Below are 18,326 nucleotides of genomic sequence, written 5' to 3'. Positions count from 1 at the left end.
AAACAGTCCCTACCTAGAAATAAATGTAACTAGAAAGGTGCATAACATATATAGAGAAAATAACAACAGTTCATCAAGGGAATTTAAAACAAGGTTAGATAAATGAAATTAAGGAATGATTATTTAATAATGTCAATTCTTCCTAAATAAATGCATGGGTTTGATGCAGTTCTAATAAAAATCCCCATACAATTAATTTTGTTTTTGTTATATATGATTTCCTTCGATGAGCAGGGGAAGAATTTGACAAAATTATTATAAGATTTGACTAGAAGAATGAATGAACAAAATAGCCAAGAACAATTTGAAAGTCAAGAAGAATTAGGGAACTGTATTATTCTGTTTTCATGCCACTGATAAAGACATACCCAAGACTGGGCAATTTACAAAAGAAAGAGGTTGAATGGGCTTACAATTTCACATGGCCTGGGGGGGGCCTCACAATCATGGCAGAAAGCAAGGAGGAGCAAGTTGCAAGTTACATGGATGGCAGTAGGCAAAGAGAGAGAGCCTGTGCAGGGAAACTCCCCTTTTTAAAAACCATCAGGTCTCATGAGACTTATTCACTATCATGAGAACAGCATGAGAAAGACCTGCCCCCATTATTCAATTACCTCCTACTGGGTCCCTCCCACAATACATGGGAATTCAAGATGAGATTTGGGTGGGGACACAGCCAAACCGTATCAGGAACACTCTGAATATAGGTATTAAAATGGACTATAAGGCCAGGCGCGGTGGCTCACGCTTGTAATCCCAGCACTTTGGGAGGCCGAGGCGGGCGGATCACGAGGTCAGGAGATCGAGACCACGGTGAAACCCCGTCTCTACTAAAAATACAAAAAATTAGCTGGGCATGGTGGCGGGCGCCTGTAGTCCCAGCTACTTGGAGAGGCTGAGGCAGGAGAATGGCGTGAACCAGGGAGGCGGAGCTTGCAGTGAGCTGAGATTGCGCCACTGCACTCCAGCCTGGGCGACAGAGTGAGACTCCGTCTCAAAAAAAGTAAATAAATAAAATAAAAAATAAAATAAAATAAAATGGACTATAATGGTTCAAAGATTAAAATATCATAGTACATAAATACTGTAACAAAGATCAATATGATAAATATTGTAGCATAAACTCATGTGCCCTATGGATCTATGGGACTATGTTACAATCATTGCAACATAAACAATGGAATAGTACAGATAGCTCCAAGATAATCTTTCATGTACCTGACTTTATTAGATAATAAAAGTGGTCATATAAGTCTATGGAAAAAGAAGTAGCATTCAATAAATGACCCTGGGACAATTGATTAATATTTGAAGGGAATAAATAAAGCAAAATTAAATCTTCATCTCACACTATAGATCAATGTAAATTCCAGATTAATTAAAAAGTATACAATAATTTAAAAGTTAATGAAAACTAATAAACAATCCAGACAAAGTTCTGGCACCTTGATCACTTAATCACAGGCATCTAATCCTTTGCTGTATCTGTGCTGGAAATTACAGAAGTCTGGCACCCATATATTTGAAACTTTAAAATATTTATACTCAATATAGCATGGATGAAACAAAATTCAAAAAGGGATATTTAGTGGGTGTTGGGGATCAATATAAAAGGAAATAAATATTTACTTATTCTGTTCAAGGAGCAGTAGAGGGAAAAGGGACCTTTAAGAATAAGAAATAGGCTGAGTGCAGTGGTTCATGCCTGTAATCCCAACACTCTGGGCGGCCAAGGCAGGTGGATTGCTGGAGACCAGGAGTTTGAGACCAGCCTGGCCAACATGGGGAAAACCCTTCTCTACTAAAATACCGAAATTAGGTGGTGTTGTGGCTGGTGCCTGTAATCCCAGCTACTCAAGAGACTGAGGCAGGAGAATTGCTTGAACCCAGGTGGTGGAGGTTGCAGTGAGACAAGATCACACAACTGCACTCCAGCCTGGGTGACGAAGCCAGACTCTGTCTCAAAAAAAAAAAAGAAATCAGAATGATAGTTAAGAAGAATAAATTAATGTAAAAATCAGAGATTGTCATGCATAACTTTATGCTGATAAGTTAGAAAATGTTGATGAAATAGATTATTAAAAAACATATGGCCAAAAAAATGATTCCAAAAGAAGAAATAAAAAATCTGAGTAAAGCCATGGAGAAAACTGAAAAATTATTCAAAGAATGGCAGTGGGCTCAGGTGCTTTCGTGGACGAAATCATAATGTTGTTTGGAAAAACTGCTGGAAGTTATTGGAATCTATACTTCAATGTCTCATCCACAAAGCACCTTGGGGACCCATGGGAGCTAGGCAGGTGACTAAGGAGCGATCTTCAGGCAGAAGATCATAAGGTGGGCTGGGGACTGCAGTAAACAGAGGCAGGCATGCTTCATCAAATGCAGATGCTACTCTCCTCCAACCAATTGCCAGCAGGAATGTGGGCCCACATTCAATTCATTTCAGTGTAAATTGCAAAACCAGGCAGGCAAAACAACACATCAGAACCTGTGAGCTATCAGCTTGCACATTCTCCTGAAGATGCTAAAAATGCAGAAGGGTTTAGGGAAAGGCAACCCCCATAACATTATCTGGAATCACTTGTGAAGCTGTTTCTCCGAAGAGGTAATTACCCTAGTCAGTCCTTCAAGGTGGGACATTTTGCTCAATAACTTTGGGTCAGTACTGAGGCAAGCCAACTGAGTAGCAAAATATAAATATTTTACCTTGTGATGGGTAGCAAAAAGGAAAAAAAATGTTTTACCTTTTACTTCAATCTGAGCACTTCTCAGATTATGGCAAAGGGAGGCCAGGCTATTTTGAACAAACAATTCATTCAACAAATAATTATCGAGCACCCACTATGTGTTATGTCCTATTATGAGTATAGGGCTAGTGCAGTGAATAAAATAGAAAAATTCTCTATGCTATGGAACTTTATGCTTTAGAGACTGAAAAAAATGAACAAGAAGAACCCAGGGTCTTCCAGTCATTTTCAATGTTAAGAACCTTACTTTTGTAATTAGAACTCATGTGCCGGCATTCAAAAGCCCAATCTGGAGGCAATAGGATGTCTGGCACTTGCTTCAGAATGATAGTTAATGGAGCATAGACATGACAAGATTGGCCATGAGTCAGTCACTGTTGCAGCCAGCAATGGGTACAAGGGCATCCATTCATTCTTTCTGCCCATTTTGTATATGTTTGGAAATTTCTCATAATAAAAACATGTTTAAAGTCCAATTTAGTTGAAATAAAAACTACAACCTCCCATTCCATTCAAAGCATTTCCCTCTGTCCAGTTCTAGCCTGACCATCACTGGAGAGCCTCCACTAGTGGGAATGAGAGGAGGGATGTCCTCTCATTTCCCTTCTTCTGTTGAAGGTTCCCCTGGGGCTGAAATGGGAGGGTGGCATCTGGGGTTTGGTAGAGGGTGAGAGGTGAAAGTCTTACTTAGATGGTGCAATCAGTGGTTCTATTTTGTTTTGTCGTTGTTTTGTTTTTTGAGACAGAGTCTTGCTCTGTCGCCCAGGCTGGAGTGCAGTGCAGTGATCTCGGCTCACTGCAACCTCCACCTCCCGAGTTCAAAAGATTCTCCTGCATCAGCCACCTTAGTAGCTGAGATTACAGGCATGCGCCACCATGCCCAGCTAATTTTTTTGTAGTTTTAGTAGAGACGGGGTTTCCCATATTGGCCAGAATGGTCTCAAACTCCCAGCCCCAAGTGATCTGCCCGCCTCGGCCTCCCAAAGTGCTGGGATTACAGGTGTGAGCCACCTTGCCCAGCCTATGGTTCTATTTTGGCTGCTGCTCTCTGACATCCATATGCTGTTCTCTTGTGGGCATGGTCCCATGAAGACAGCTTGAGCTCAGTTACTTTCTCAGCATGTACTTGGTACTCAGCACATCTCTGCTACACCAAACCCTGAAAGTGGAAGCTGCTTTGTGATGCTCTCTCTTCCTGCTCTGCAGTGGAAGGTGGTTCCAACCAACCCGTTGCTATCATAGTTCTACAGGTAGAATCCAGGCACCAGCCCCCATGTTCAGGTGTTCATGTGTGCCCCAAACACCAGACAACACTTACCAATTTCTCCCCAGTAGTCCCACATGATGTTCTGCTGGAACCCACTGCTCTCTTCTAGGTACCAACCTAGAGTATCCACAGCTCAGCAAGCATCAGGAAGTAGGGTGTTAGTCTCCCCTAATCTCTCCAATAAGCTGATTGGGCCTCTTCTTACTTGCTTGGTGGGCAAGAGCTACTCCCTCTTCTATCATGGGGATGGAATAAGAAAAATCCAAAGTACCTTCCTCCCGTAGCCATTTCTCCCACCTCATTGAACTCCAGCCTTCAGTCTAGATCGTTGAGATGGGAGTCATCAGAGTGAGCACCACAGGACCCACTTGGCCATCTCTTGGTAAATGCTAGAGAGTCATGTGGCAGCTCTTTGACTCTAGATGTGGGAATATTTCATGCTTATTGTTTTCACCTTTGAGGCTTTGGCCAACATTCCAAGCCGCTAGGAAGAGCCCCAAACTACATTCTATTTCACTTGATTTTAGGAAGGTTTCCAAAGTGGTTTTAAGCTTCTTAGTTGTCTATTTGAGGTATTTATCTCATCTCTCAATAAAGACACCTTTTGAATCTCTAACTGCCTCTTGGGTCATTTTGTTTTCCTCTTGTGTAAGTCTCAGGGAAACTGAATAACCACATAATAGCCATTTGTTATTCTGAAGGTGGCAGATTAAAGCAAATCTCATTAGGAGCCAGCTTCTTTGGCATCATACTTTTATTTATAGCTGCAGCTGACATTTATTGAACACTTAATACGTGCCAGGCACTGTGTTAAGCACTTATGTGTATTATCATCTGTAATCCTCATTACACAAGAAGGAGGTTTCATTGACCGAAGAGATAGTTTCTATTACTATCCATATTTTATTTATGAGGAAAAAGTGACACTGAAAGATTACCTGGAAATCATCATTCTCAGTAAACTATTGCAAGGACAAAAAACCAAACACCGCATGTTCTTACTCATAGGTGGGAATTGAACAATGAGAACACATGGACACAGGAAGGGGAACATCACACTCCGGGGACTGTTGTGGGGTGGGGGAAGGGGGAGGGATAGCATTAGGAGATATACCTAATGCTAAATGACGATTTAATGGGTGCAGCACACCAACATGACACATGTATACATATGTAACAAACCTGCACATTGTGCACATGTACCCTAAAACTTAAAGTATAATAATAATAAGATAAAATAAAATAAAATAAGAAAGATTACATTTCTCAAGGTCACACAACAGATGATACAATTAGGACTCTAACCCAAGCTTCTGTAACCCCACATCCCATTTTCTCTACCAATACTGTCTGCCATGCTCCAAGTGCAGTGTTTGATGCTTCCATAGATTCAAGTTTCTCTCCTAAAACCTGTTCCAGATTAGAGATGAACAAAGGTTCTTTCTCCTGGTTCTTCTGGCAAAGTTTGTCCAAGACACAGTTTGGGGGATCTTTATCCTGAGTCTGTTTTCTAAAGTCAGGTCTTGGGGAAATGGCCAATTTCACAAACTCCCCACCTCATACCTCAATCTGGGTGGTGCGAAGAAGAGCAAAGCCCTAGGGAAGCTTGGAGCCAAAGTCTTGCCATCTTCTGAGTCTCTGCTACAATTTCTTGTCCTGTGGAGCACAGCCAAGGCACTGATGTACCCCTAAGAAACAAAACAAAACAAAAACTCAAATTTGACCACATCATTCCCTGCTTAAAACCTCTCAATGTTCCCCATAGTTTTCAGGAAACAGTCATATTCCTTAACATCCAAGACATCAATACAATATCTCTTGCCTGAGTTAATGCCACCGCCTCCTAATTCATGTCCAATCCTTTACTCTTGCTTGTGCCGTGCACTCCGTGGCTAGAGTGAAATCTCTGAACTGTAAATCAGATCATGTTAACTCCCTTGCTTAAAATTGTGCAATGGCTTCACCCTGCAAAAGAATTAACACCCGAACTTCATTTAGCCTGGCCAACTAGGTCTATACAATCTGGCCACAGTCCACTTCCCTAACCTGATTTTCTACCATTTTTCTTCTTGTTTATCATTTGTCTACCACTTGACCCTTTCTGTTTTTCAACAAGTTGCATTCATGATCCTTCTGCTGGGGATACCTTTTTCTAGATTTTCTTAGAACTGACTCCTCCTTCATTATTGACTTTTCTCAACTCAGAAACCACCTCCCCAGAATGCCCCACTGACCATGCTACCTAAGGCAGTCCTTCTACTGCCAAGATTGGTCATATTGTATCACATTGCTTATGTTTATTTTTTGCAGCATTTTTCACTGCCTTCATTTTTTTGTTTGTTTGTTTTGTTGGTTGGTTTCATGTTTACTGGCTTTCTCCCTCATCTAAAATATAAGCTCTTTCAAGGCAGGGAATCTGTCTTGCTCATTGCTGTACCCTTAGAACCTACAGCAGTGCTTAGCAAATAAGTAGATCTTAATAGATATTTGTTGAATGATCTAACATGGCTAAAATTCCCTGAATAATTTGGAATCTGTATATCTGTAGTGCACAGTGAATATCTATTATTCTTTACTTCCTACCATTTATCCAACATTTTCTAGTAACAGTACCCTTGATTTTCTCTAAAACATCATCCTTTATGCTACTGTCAGTCCACATGGATTAAAATAAGGCTGGTTTTCCTTCCTATATGCCCAGAGATTGGAAAGGTAGCCCAAACCTAAAAATCAGTGAATTCGATTTTGTGTCCATTATGATTGGTTCAGGTGGGTATGAACTAAATGAGTCAATGAGAAAGCAGCCCCAAGACATTTACTGTAACTGTTGGTGGAGAGATGTCCTCTTTCTCCTAGGATTTCTCAGCTGGTAAGATGCAAACCAGGAGCTCTTGGTGCTTGAGAAGACAGCCTGCTAAGTGCAGAAAGGAGAGGGCAGAGATGGAGAGAGATGTATCCCAGAAGCTATAGATATCTACCTTTGGACTTTTAAGTTACACATATTAATTGATTACTTCTGTTTGTCTTATATACTTTAAGTTGGATTTCTGTTAACTGTGACTAGAAGCTTATGGCCAATAGACTACCTCTCTAATTTCATGTCTCCTTGCCTGAATAAATTAGGAATTGTGCTCATCTGCTAAACTTGAAAAAGGGTGAAATAGGCTAAAGAGTCTCTTTTCATCATGTAATGAGAATTGTGGAGATCAAAGCTTTTGGCCTGGAGTAGTAGCTCCATAACGCTATCAAGGACTCTGGCTTCTTTCAGTATATCTCAGTTGCCCAGGCTGGAGTGCAGTGATATAGGATCCTAGCTCACTGCAGCCTCCATGTCCAGGGCTCAAGTGATCTTCCCACCTTGGCCTCCCAAGTAATAAGGATTACAGACATACTCCAGCATACCTGGCAAAAAAAAAAAAAAGAAGAAAAAAGAAAACTTTCAGAGATAAGAGGGGACCTTGCTATGTTGCTCAGGATGGCCTTGTACTCCTGGGCTCAAGTGAGCCTCTCACCTCAGCCTCCTGAATAGTTGGCATTACAAGCGTGAGCCACCACACCTGGATCAGGCTTATTCTGTTTTATTTTCAGGTATCCTAAACATGTGCTTGTTACGTTATGTAACAACATGGCTGATCTAACTCCACCATTAAGTCCTAGTTCCAGGTAGGAAGAAAGCCAAGAGCAAAAGGTGTCAGCTACGCGCTAGCAAAGTCTGTCCAAAAACCTGCTGGGAGGAGATTTTACAGAAAACCCACAGAACAACTTTTGTTTTCCCTTTCTTAAATTTTGGTAAAATATATGTAATATTTGCCATTGTAAACATTTGTAAGCATACAATTCAGTGGCATTAATCACATTCACAAGGTTGTGCAATCATCACCTCTATTTCTAAAATTGTTTCATATATCTAACAAAAATTCTGTAACTATTAAGCAGTAACTCCTCATTCCTGTCTCCTCTTAGCCCCTGATAAACTCTAATCTACTGTCTGTCTCTGTGCACTTGCCTGTTCTACGTACCTCATATAAATGGAATCATGCCATATTTGTCCTTTTGCATCGGGCTTATTTCGCTTAGCACAATGTGTTCAAGATTCATCCATGTTGTGACATGTATCTGAACTTCACTCCTTTTTATGGCTGAATAATATTCCACTCTATGTATATACCACATTATGTTTATCCATTCGTCTGTTGATGAATACTTGGGTTGTTCTCACGTTTTAGCCATTATCTACACTGCAATTTTTGATTACATTGTATCAGTCAGAATTTTATGACAAAACCGTCTTTCTCTGTAAGGAAAACTGAACAATGTAACCTTATTTCAGCTAGGGAGAGTGTCCCCAGTCACAATTGGAGTCTTATGTAAGAAGAAATAAGGAAAGACTTTTGGTTAAGTAACTAGAAGATTCTGTAACAATCCACTTTTTTTTGCCAGCAAATGTCATTATTTAAAAAATATGTAGAGGGTACAAATGCAGTTTTATTTCATGCATATATTGCATAGTGGCGAAGTAGTGTACCCATCACCCAAATAGTAGTGTACCCATCACCCAAATAGTAAATATTGTACCCAATAGGTAATTTTTTAGCCCTCACCCCCCTCCTACCCTCTTTTGGAGTCTCCAAAGTCTATTTTTTCTACTTTGTATGTCCATGTGTACCCATTGTTTAACTCTCACTTATAAGTGAGAACATGTGGCATTAGACTTTCTGTTTCTGAGTTATTTTAGTGAGGATAATGACCTCCAATTTTATCCATATTACTGCAAAAGACATAATTTCATTCTTTTTTTATGGATGCATAGTATTCTATGGCATATATATGCATATGTGTATATATATATATATGTATACACACACACATATATCACATTTTCTTTATCCAGTCCTCCATCGATGGACACTTTGGTTCACTTCATATTTTTGTATTGTGATTAGTGCTGCAAAAAACATACAAGTGCGGGTATCTTTTTGATGTAATTATTTATTTCCCTTTGGGTATATACCCAGTATACCCAGTAGTGGGATTGCTGATCGAACAGTAGAATAGTAGTCCTATTTTTAGCTCTTTAAGAAATCTTTTTTTCTTTTCTTTTTTTGTTTTTTAGACAGAGTCTTGCTCTGTCATCCAGGCTGGGGTGCAGTGTCGCAACCTCAGCTCACTGCAGCCTCTCTGCCTCCTGGATTCAAGTGATTCTCCTGCCTCAGCCTCCCAAGTAGCCGGCACTACAAGCACACACCACCACACCTGGCTAATTTTTGTATTTTTAGTAGAGATGGGGCTTCTCCATGTTGGCCAGGCTGGTCTCAAACTCCTGACCTCAAGTGATCCACATGCCTCAGCCTCCCAAAGTGCTGGGATTACAGGCGTGAGCCACTGCGCCCAGCCAAGATATTTTTATACTGTTTTCCATAAAAGCTGTACTAATTTACATTCCCACCAACAGTATGTAAGCCTTTCCTTTCCTCTGCATCCTCACCAACATCTGTTATTTTTTGACTTTTTAATAATAGCCATTCTAACTGGAAAAAGATGATACCCCATTGTGGTTTTAATTTGCTTTTCTCTGATAATTAGTCAGCAAATGTCATTCTATACATAGAATGCATTTACCTTTACCCAAAAGACATCACCCCCAAAGTCTCATCCACGTAAAAGGTAAGATTTCTGGGCAGCTTGCAGCCCTCTTCAGCAGGTTTCGGTGTGTCCTCTCTTGGTATAAACTAAAAGACAATTTACTTGCTTCCAGCACATCCATCATTCAATAGTGCAGAAGGAGCCACACGATAAAAAAAAAAAACTCCTTTTAAAATCAGAGACTGAAGTACACACAGCAGTCACACATGTATAGAAGTGATCAACTGAGCAAGAATAACAATATTTCTCTTTCCTAAGAATGGAAGACTTCCCTGGCTAGCAAATCTGTTCCCTTTTCAGAGAGAAACTTCCTTATTCATTACTTTTCATCACCCTACTCTCTGCCCCCTGGAAGCTTCTTCTGTGTCCATCTCTCTCCCTAGACTCATCTGAGGTGGAATTGGAAAGGACAAGCTTCCTGTTGGGCTCAAGGATCTTTTAGGAGTTTAGCTGTTTAGGGATTTAATAGTCTCAGGTTGCTATGTATCAAGCTTGAGCATTGTTTGGGAATGTAGTTCCTTACTATTCCTCCTTGTTGTCTTAGGTAGCATTCCCTAGAAGCAGGGCCTAAGGCAGAGATTTGGATGCCAAAGACTTATTGAGAAAGTAATCTTTAGGAAAAACCCCAAGGGAGTATTGGAAACTTTGAGGGTGGAGCCCAATAATGTCTCATTCAACAAGCCTTCTAAGCCATTCTAATGCACACTATAGTTTGGCAACCACAGAGGATGGAGATGAAGCCCAACAAGGATGCGGTAGTCTTGGCCTGATCATCGGAAGACTCTGGAGCATAAATTATATCTCAGAGTTGTCCCTGCCTCTGGCAAGAGTCCAGCCTTTTGCACCCTTGTATCTGACTGCAGGGAGAAGGGCTCTAATTCCTTGGGAGAGGCAGCTCCCATCAGCTGAAACCAATTATCCCAGGAAGGGGCAGCTGTGGGTTAGAAAGGCCAGGGTTAGAGGGGTATAAATGCACCAATTTAGTAAAAAAAATCTGAAGAGTGGTATAACAACAACAGCTTCTTCTTCTTCTTCTTCTTCTTCTTCTTCTTCTTCTTCTTCTTCTTCTTCTTCTTCTTCTTCTTCTTTTCTTCTTCTTCTTCTTCTTCTCCTTCTTCTCCTTCTTCTCCTTCTTCTCCTTCTTCTCCTTCTTCTTCCTCTTCTTCTTCCTCCTCCTCCTCCTCTTCTTCTTTGAGACAGAGTCTCACTCTATCGCCCAGGCTGGAGCGCAGTGGCACCATCATGGCTCACTGTAGTCTTGAACTCCTAGGCTCAAAGGACTCTCCTGCCTCAGTCTCTTGAGTAGCTTGGATTACAGGTGTTCACTACCATGCCTGGCTAATTTTAATTTTTTTAAATTTTATTTATTTATTTTTTGGAGAGACAAGGTCTCACTATGTTGCCCAGGCTGGTCTCAAACTCCTGGCCTTAAGTGATCTTCCCACCTCAGCCTAACAAAGTGCTGAGATTACAAGAACAAGCCACTGCATCCGGCCTGCAATTGCTCTTATTGGTCCAATTGTGTCTGTCCTCTTCATGAGACTAAGAGTTTCAAGTGATCAAGAGCAATGTCTTTCCTGCTTGTTATTTGCTCATCAGTGCCTGTCACAGGTGTAAATCTTAATAATTACTTATGCAATTAGTTGATTAAACAAATACTATTTAAATGCCTACTATATCCTGAGCACTATTCTAGGGTCTGATAATTTAGATTTGAACAAGACAAAGCACCTGTTCTCATGGAGTTCTTTGGCTTTAGTTGGGAAGATGACAATAAGCACAAAAACATATATGTACATATACACAGTATAATGTCAGATATTGATAAATGCTATGAAGAAAAATACAGCAGAGTGAGAGTGTAGAGAGAAGTATGGGGTGTTATTTTTAGATAGAGCAGTTAAAGAATTCTCTAAGAAGGTGACATTTGCACTAAGGTATGAATGAAGTGAGGGATTGAACCATGACAATATCTAGTGGCAGCAATTTGTATGTAAATTCAAAATTATTTTAAAATAAATGTTTCTTACATATAAAGCATATTCAGGGAAGAGCATTCTCAGCACAGGAAATCAATGGGTGAGTCACAGGAAACACCTGGCATTTCTGTATCGATAAAACAGGAGGTAGTTGGAGGAGATGGACAGCTGGCACACTGCTTACTGTTTTTATTTATTTTTGAATTAACTTTAAACTTTTATCAAAACATACATGTATAAGATTTTTAAAATCATATAGGACAGAAGTGGCTGTAGGGAAAAACAACTGTTCTGGTCCCACCCTGTTCATTCTCATTACTCATTTCATTTTATTTTAGTTCATTACCCCAACCTCTCTTCTTCTCTTCTCCAAATATAGATTAGAATATCTTTATTTTTATATTGGTTATCTTTAATTTTCAATGACATACTAGATACTCTAGATCTCCTTTTATCAACTCTAGAAGTATATCTTGGCTATTCTCTTTGTATAATAATATCAGGATGTTACATCCTACCATTCCTCCCCTCCTTCTACCTCCAATTTCTATCACTGTCTAGAGAGTAGAAACATAACTTCATGTAACTGGGTTCAAAGAGAGCATAGAGGGTTTCAGATACTGAAAGAAGGTTAACAAGACTGAAGTTGAAATAATGATGTGTGAATGTTTTGTAAGCATATTTGGCTTTTAATGCTTTTTTCTATAGGTTGAATCTAAAAGTAGAAAACTCATAACAAGGCTATGTGTGAACATCAAGAAAGAATTCAAGATGGCGGGGATGACACTCTTTTTTCCATGTGTGCCTGGTTTTCATCATCTCCTTGACCTACACATATGTGGGTGCCTTCGCCTCTGAAGACTTTTTCTCTTCTTTAACTGATGATGCTCCATTCTCTTCTGACAAAAGGTAAAGCTGGTTTGGTACCACTGACACCCAGCTTAGCTGGGGTCCAATATCTTCACAGCCCCATATCCTGCCATGTTGTCTTCTCCTTCGTGGTCACATTTACTGCTGATCCCATGGACATCGCTGGAGTGGTGCCACAGGTAGGTCACGTAGACATTTCACAGCAAAGTCTTCTGAGGCATCACAGACTCTCCCCCTTTTCTAAGAACTATCCTCCCACAACTCACAGGGGCTGGTCCTGATGGCTACGTTTATACTACATGACCCTGAATCCTTGGCCACAGGTGCATGGACATAAGCTAGGCTGATCAGGTTGTCTCTACTGGAAATTTTGAATTAGGACTAAAACTTCCCAGTTTAGTCTGGGTGGGTTTCTTAAATAGAGATGACATAAGAACTCAAAATCTAGCTTCTATTTCAAGGATCAAAGAATAGATGAAGCAAAACAATTTTTCAACTAAAAATATGAAAAGAGGCAGAGATGCAAAATGAAGTGACTGTCAAGACTCCTGATGGCATTTTTTTTTTTTTTTTTTTTTTTTTTTTTTGCTGGTTCCAGCTCCCTGCTGAGCCCTGATTGAACCTCTGCCCTATGGTTCCTTGAAACATCTTCATATTATTGTACTAAATCTCCCGTTTTCTTAAGCTAGCTCTGGTAAGTTTTTGCCATTTACAGGCAAAGTGAACTCACTAATAAAATATTCCCAACCGCATAATCTTCTCCCTGGGGGATGGGAATCATATCTGTATTCTCCAAGGTGCTGAGCACATAGGGGAATGCCTTGCACATAGTAGGCACTCGAAAAGCATCTGTTGAACTGAAGCAACTGTCAGTACTCCTTCCTAAATGACACAACCATTTACAGGGTCGCTGACCCCTCCAGATGTATGAGAAGATGGACAGGAAAAAGCATAAATAGATACACCGTGCCAACTACTTCACTAGCTGACAGCCCAATGGAAGAAAACAAAAGTCTTAATAAGAGAATCAGATATCAGTTGCAAGATGTCTAAATGTCTTCTAGTCTTCTGCCAGATAAGTGGGATCACAGAGGGCTATTAGCAAATAGGAGTCTAGCTCCAACCCGCACTGGAGAGAGCTCTGAATCTCTTGGGTCCCTCATTGATCTGTTGAAAGAGCCCTCTAGTGGTGAAAATGAGGAACGATCTCTAGCCTTACAAGCAGATTCTACGCACCCAGGTCCACACACCTACACATTGAATTGAATGAAAGGATGAGGTCACCCCCTAGTAAGTTGGGCGGCATGATAGAGAACTAACTGCGGCCTCCCTGCTCCCACACTCCCACTCCGTTCAGTTGTTCTGACTTGCTCCACATGCAGGTTCAGGACTTCCCACAGTGATCAGGTTGGCCCTGGACAGCAATTCCAAAGAATGAGCCTGCCTCACCAAGTCAGAGGCTCAGGGCAAAGCTCCAGTTTTATCACATGTATCCCTTTCTCTTATTCAGCAAAACTGGGAGCATCCTGACTCGTAATTGTTATCTTCATCTACCTGAGCTCCTGATCCTTTTCCCCCAACTATCCTTCTGCTAGGCCCCTGGGCACCATACTCTGCTTGTCTGGGCTTCTGTTGTAGAGCTAAATGGGTGGAGATGAAGATGCTGCTGTTCCACTGTGGGTCTGGTAAATGGAGAGATTGGGGCATACTGTCCCTTAGCCCAAAGCTCACTCGCCTTTCATCAACATGGTCCTTCTTTGAAAGAAGACCTTTCTCACTTCTATCAGAGCAAGAGAAGAATCAAACAGATCCTGAAATGACTGCTTTGATCATATTAATTATTTCATATTATTTAACTTTCTGAGAGTGGGGAGGGAAATTTTTGCTAACTGAATTAATCCCTCCCAAGAAATACCAACCTCACCTCCATGTTACATATGGCTTTCCCTTAAAAAAGAAAGGTAATAATAATCAAGGCAGGATATTTTTATTAAGATGCAAATTTTCATTTCGGGAAAGAAAATGACACTAAGAAACTTGTAGGGGCCCTTGTGTATCCTCTCCCTACTATCTTCTGTCATTCTTCTGGAGTATGGCTATTGTCCTGGCCCCAAGTTTATCCATTCCATTGTGGATTATGTGGCAAGATTTCAGTATTTCTACCTCCTGTCCATAAATCAGTGTTTGTGAACCACGACACATGCATATGCAACTAAATGCACATAGGCATACACACCTACATATTCAAATATATACTATACCTACACACGTGCATGCATACACATACATGTGCAAATATGTATGCATATACGTAGCAAAAATGCCAGGCATTTGCAGCAAATATGTTCACATGGTCCATAATACTGTCTGCAGGTACAAACATACATTTATATACTTGCTTTACTTTTATGACAAATTCACAGGCATTCAGAATTTATAACTAAACTGAACATAGCACAGGTGAGCATTCAAATACAATCACTCCACAGCTATATATTCAAACTTCCTCCTGCACACGAGTATTTAACTAACACCAAGAATAAAGTCTTCAATCTTAACACCAAAATGAAAGTAGCAAAGTCACCAAGAAGTTGTGAGCTGCATTTGCGAACCCTTCAATATATTGCTGCTACCCAGTCACCTGAATAGAAGCTCCCAGGCAGCCAGAGATGGCACCAGGGGAGTATGTGTGTCTGCGATTACCTCCCGTTATATTTCCGTCCAGCTAAATAACATTCAAACATGACAGTTGGTTGCGGACACATCTCAGGAACTGCGGAAACAACCCAAGCAGCCTCATTTCCAACTTCCTGACCTCTGGATATCAGTCCCAGGAGGCCTAAGAAAAAAATAATAAGGGCATTTCTGTGGGCTGTTTCTAGTCAACTCGGTGTGTGCCCATGCATATGCCAGAATATATAGTAATAAAAAGCTGGTTAAATGCTGGTCCTTTGCAATACTGGCTATTTCCAAGGAAGAGAGCTTTCAGGTGTGAAATGCCATTTGCACTTTGGACTAACAAGCAAAGCAGACCTAACTTCACCTGCTTCACGGTCTGACTTAGATAACAATGTTAACAAATGAATATCTCAGAGACCTTTGAACAAAATCTGACATTTTCAGTGACTCTCCCACCATGAATCCATCACCCCCTTCAATGTAGATGTGTTAAAATGTATAAAAGGCGTATTTAAAGACCAAAATCTTATAGTCTCTTGCCCAAGGTCCCTAATATGTGTATGACATAGTCTATATATATCTAGCTTCTTCCATCTTTTAGGAATACATGATCATATATATATGAACAGTTCCGGGTCTGATCTGAGCAGGTTGTCTCCGGTGTAAACCAGAGCTCCAGAGAAAGGAGGGTAGACATATTGGTTTGTTTGCTGGGGAACCAAATTGAGACAGACTCTACACAGATGTGATTGTGACAACACTTTTTGCCCGCCTAAGCGAGCCATAGAGCCGTCTCCAGAGCTGCCGGTGCCTTTAAGAAGACTCGGTCTTTCGGGTCTTCTTTTTCCCCAGTGGGCTCCAGTGGTGCCCGCAGCAAAAGGCAAACTTGCCTGGCTCATGGGGTGAAAGGGAGGATTGAAGAATGCCGCGTTGGGTGGGTGCTGAGGGAGCGCCAGAGTGCGCTACGGGCTTCGCTCCCCTTTCCCTAACCCTTCCCAGAGCGGAGGAACCGGGTCGTGCTGCAGCGCTCAGGAGCCGGGGCGCTGACTGTCCTCGGCTCCCGAAACTTTGGGCGGAGAGTGGGCTTGACTGGGCAGAGCCGAGCCGGCTGGCTGACCCGGGAAGGAACGGGGGAAGGGCGGGGTGAGGGAAGAAAGACCCTTTATCAGCCCGGGTTTCTAGCCTGGGCGGCGGTGTTCAGCTGCATGAGGGAGCTGTCCCTTCAGCACCACGGACCTTAAAGCCTAGGCGTTAGGACGGCGGAGGCGGGGCAACAGGCGGGGAGCTGTCCCTTCAGCACCACGGACCTTGGCGCCCCCAGGGAAATCAGCCGGCCCCCGCCCCAGGACTCTGTCTTTTCTCCAGTTTGAGCGGGGGTGTCGGGAGCAGGCGGAGAGCTTTCCTGCGAGGCTGTGGAAGCAGTGAACACTCTTCTCAGCGGCTCGCCTCCCAGCAGTGCTATTTTTTGCCATCCGCCCTCACCCCCAGCACACGCGCTCGCACACACACGCACGCACGCACACACACACACACACACACTCACACAGAGACCTCTCTGGGTTTCTTTGCCTTGAGTCTCCCGGGGCTGTGAGAAGCCAGGCGCATCTCAAACCGAGCTGGCAGCTCCAGGCTCCGGAGCCATGCCCTGCACGGACCCTCGTCTTTACCACGCTCCTGAGGAATGAAAGGAACCCAGGGACCCTCAGAAGGCAGCAGTGATGCGGACCAACCCCCCGGAGCCTGCACCCTTCCGAGGGCCATAGGCGACCCAGGGAACTGGAGAGAGCTCCAGACAGGAAATCCCAGCTTTCCCAAAGTCCCTGTGGATGCTGACAAAAGGAGACCTGAATTTTTGGAAGAGCCTGTACTAGGTTACCCGGCTGCAGAGTGATTTTCCCCTCTGGCACTGACTCTCCCCCTCCAACCCCCAGCCGTCCAGAGTACCATGAAGAATTATGAGGATGTGTGACAGAGGTATCCAGATGTTGATCACCACTGTGGGAGCCTTTGCAGCTTTTAGTTTAATGACCATTGCAGTGGGCACGGACTACTGGTTATATTCCAGAGGTGTGTGCAGGACTAAATCTACAAGTGATAATGAAACCAGCAGGAAGAATGAAGAAGTAATGACCCATTCGGGGCTGTGGAGGACCTGCTGCCTAGAAGGTATTTACAATTTCCTCTTAATGGCTCTGAATAATCCAGTTCTGATATTCTGGTTGGTGTTTGGGGGAGATGGAAATGGTGATAAGGAAAGAAGAGTAGTTCAAATTATTGCTGAGAATGTGCAGGTGCCCAGACTCTGCTAACAGCAAGACTGACGCCATGTGGGTTAAAGGGGTTGGGTCTTGTTGATTGTTTTTAGTATAAGCTTCATGAGATGAGATTTTGTCACACTCTAGGCAGCTTCTGCAGTTTAGAAAAGTCTTCAAATCCAAAATCCCTAGGCATATTGTCAACTGCTTGGATCTCTGGCTTGAGATGGGGTCTTTAACTCTGCTTAAATTGGATCTTGAAGGGAGGGGGAAGGAAGGGAGAAGAAGGGACAAGAGGAAGGAAGTGAGGGGAGAGAGAGAGAAAGAGAGAGAGAGAGAGAGAGAGAGAGAGATCGAGATCCTGACCTGGTCTGGCACATTCTGAGCTATTTCCTTATTTCTCAACATAGACTTATCAGTTTCTCCTGAGTTTGCTCTAACTAGATACTGTCATGAACTTCCACTGCCAATCAGTAACAAGGTAACATATGTTAACCCCTACTCCCACCCACACCCTATGCACACGTTTTAAGAAAAAATCCTTATTGATACATGTTTTATTAGTTTAGATCACAACAAAACTGAAGTCTTGGTATTTTGTATCCACCTGTCTTCATTCCCAAATCATTTCCAAACCCCCAAAAAGGTATTTCCATGACATTTACAAAAGACTGATTCTCCAAGAATTGCAGTTCATCATTTCTAGTTCCAAAAATTAGGGGAGTAGTTATAAATTGTAATGAAGAAGACAGAGCAATTTAAAAATACAAAGCCCTTTTGTAGCCTATCATACTATTAAACTTGTTTCGCCACACCAGAAGTCACTCTCAGCACCAGCAGGCAATGCTTGGATATCACTGGGAGTAAATAGAAAGATAAGGAA

General features: G+C 42.0%; 1 protein-coding gene across 3 annotated transcripts in view; it reads left to right on the top strand.

Annotated features, from left to right (window-relative positions):
* The first annotated feature begins 15,947 nt into the window (after positions 1 to 15,947).
* Positions 15,948 to 18,326, top strand: part of CACNG3 (calcium voltage-gated channel auxiliary subunit gamma 3) — a 106,515-nt gene continuing 104,136 nt past the window's right edge. For 2 of the 3 annotated variants that reach the window (XM_030799634.1, XM_030799622.1), the window contains exon 1: positions 15,954 to 17,354. In XM_030799634.1, the coding sequence (XP_030655494.1) occupies positions 17,144 to 17,354 (211 nt within the window). In that variant the 5' untranslated portion in view covers positions 15,954 to 17,143. Of the gene's footprint in view, positions 17,355 to 18,326 lie in introns of all 3 variants that reach the window. The other variant, XM_012505258.2, reaches the window with a different exon arrangement.

The sequence above is a fragment of the Nomascus leucogenys genome, chromosome 2 (genome assembly GCF_006542625.1).
Source record: "Nomascus leucogenys isolate Asia chromosome 2, Asia_NLE_v1, whole genome shotgun sequence".
In the NCBI taxonomy this organism is placed as follows: Eukaryota; Metazoa; Chordata; class Mammalia; order Primates; family Hylobatidae; genus Nomascus; species Nomascus leucogenys.
The sequence above is the reverse complement of the archived record's forward strand: the minus strand, read 5'-3'. Positions and strand labels throughout refer to the sequence as shown.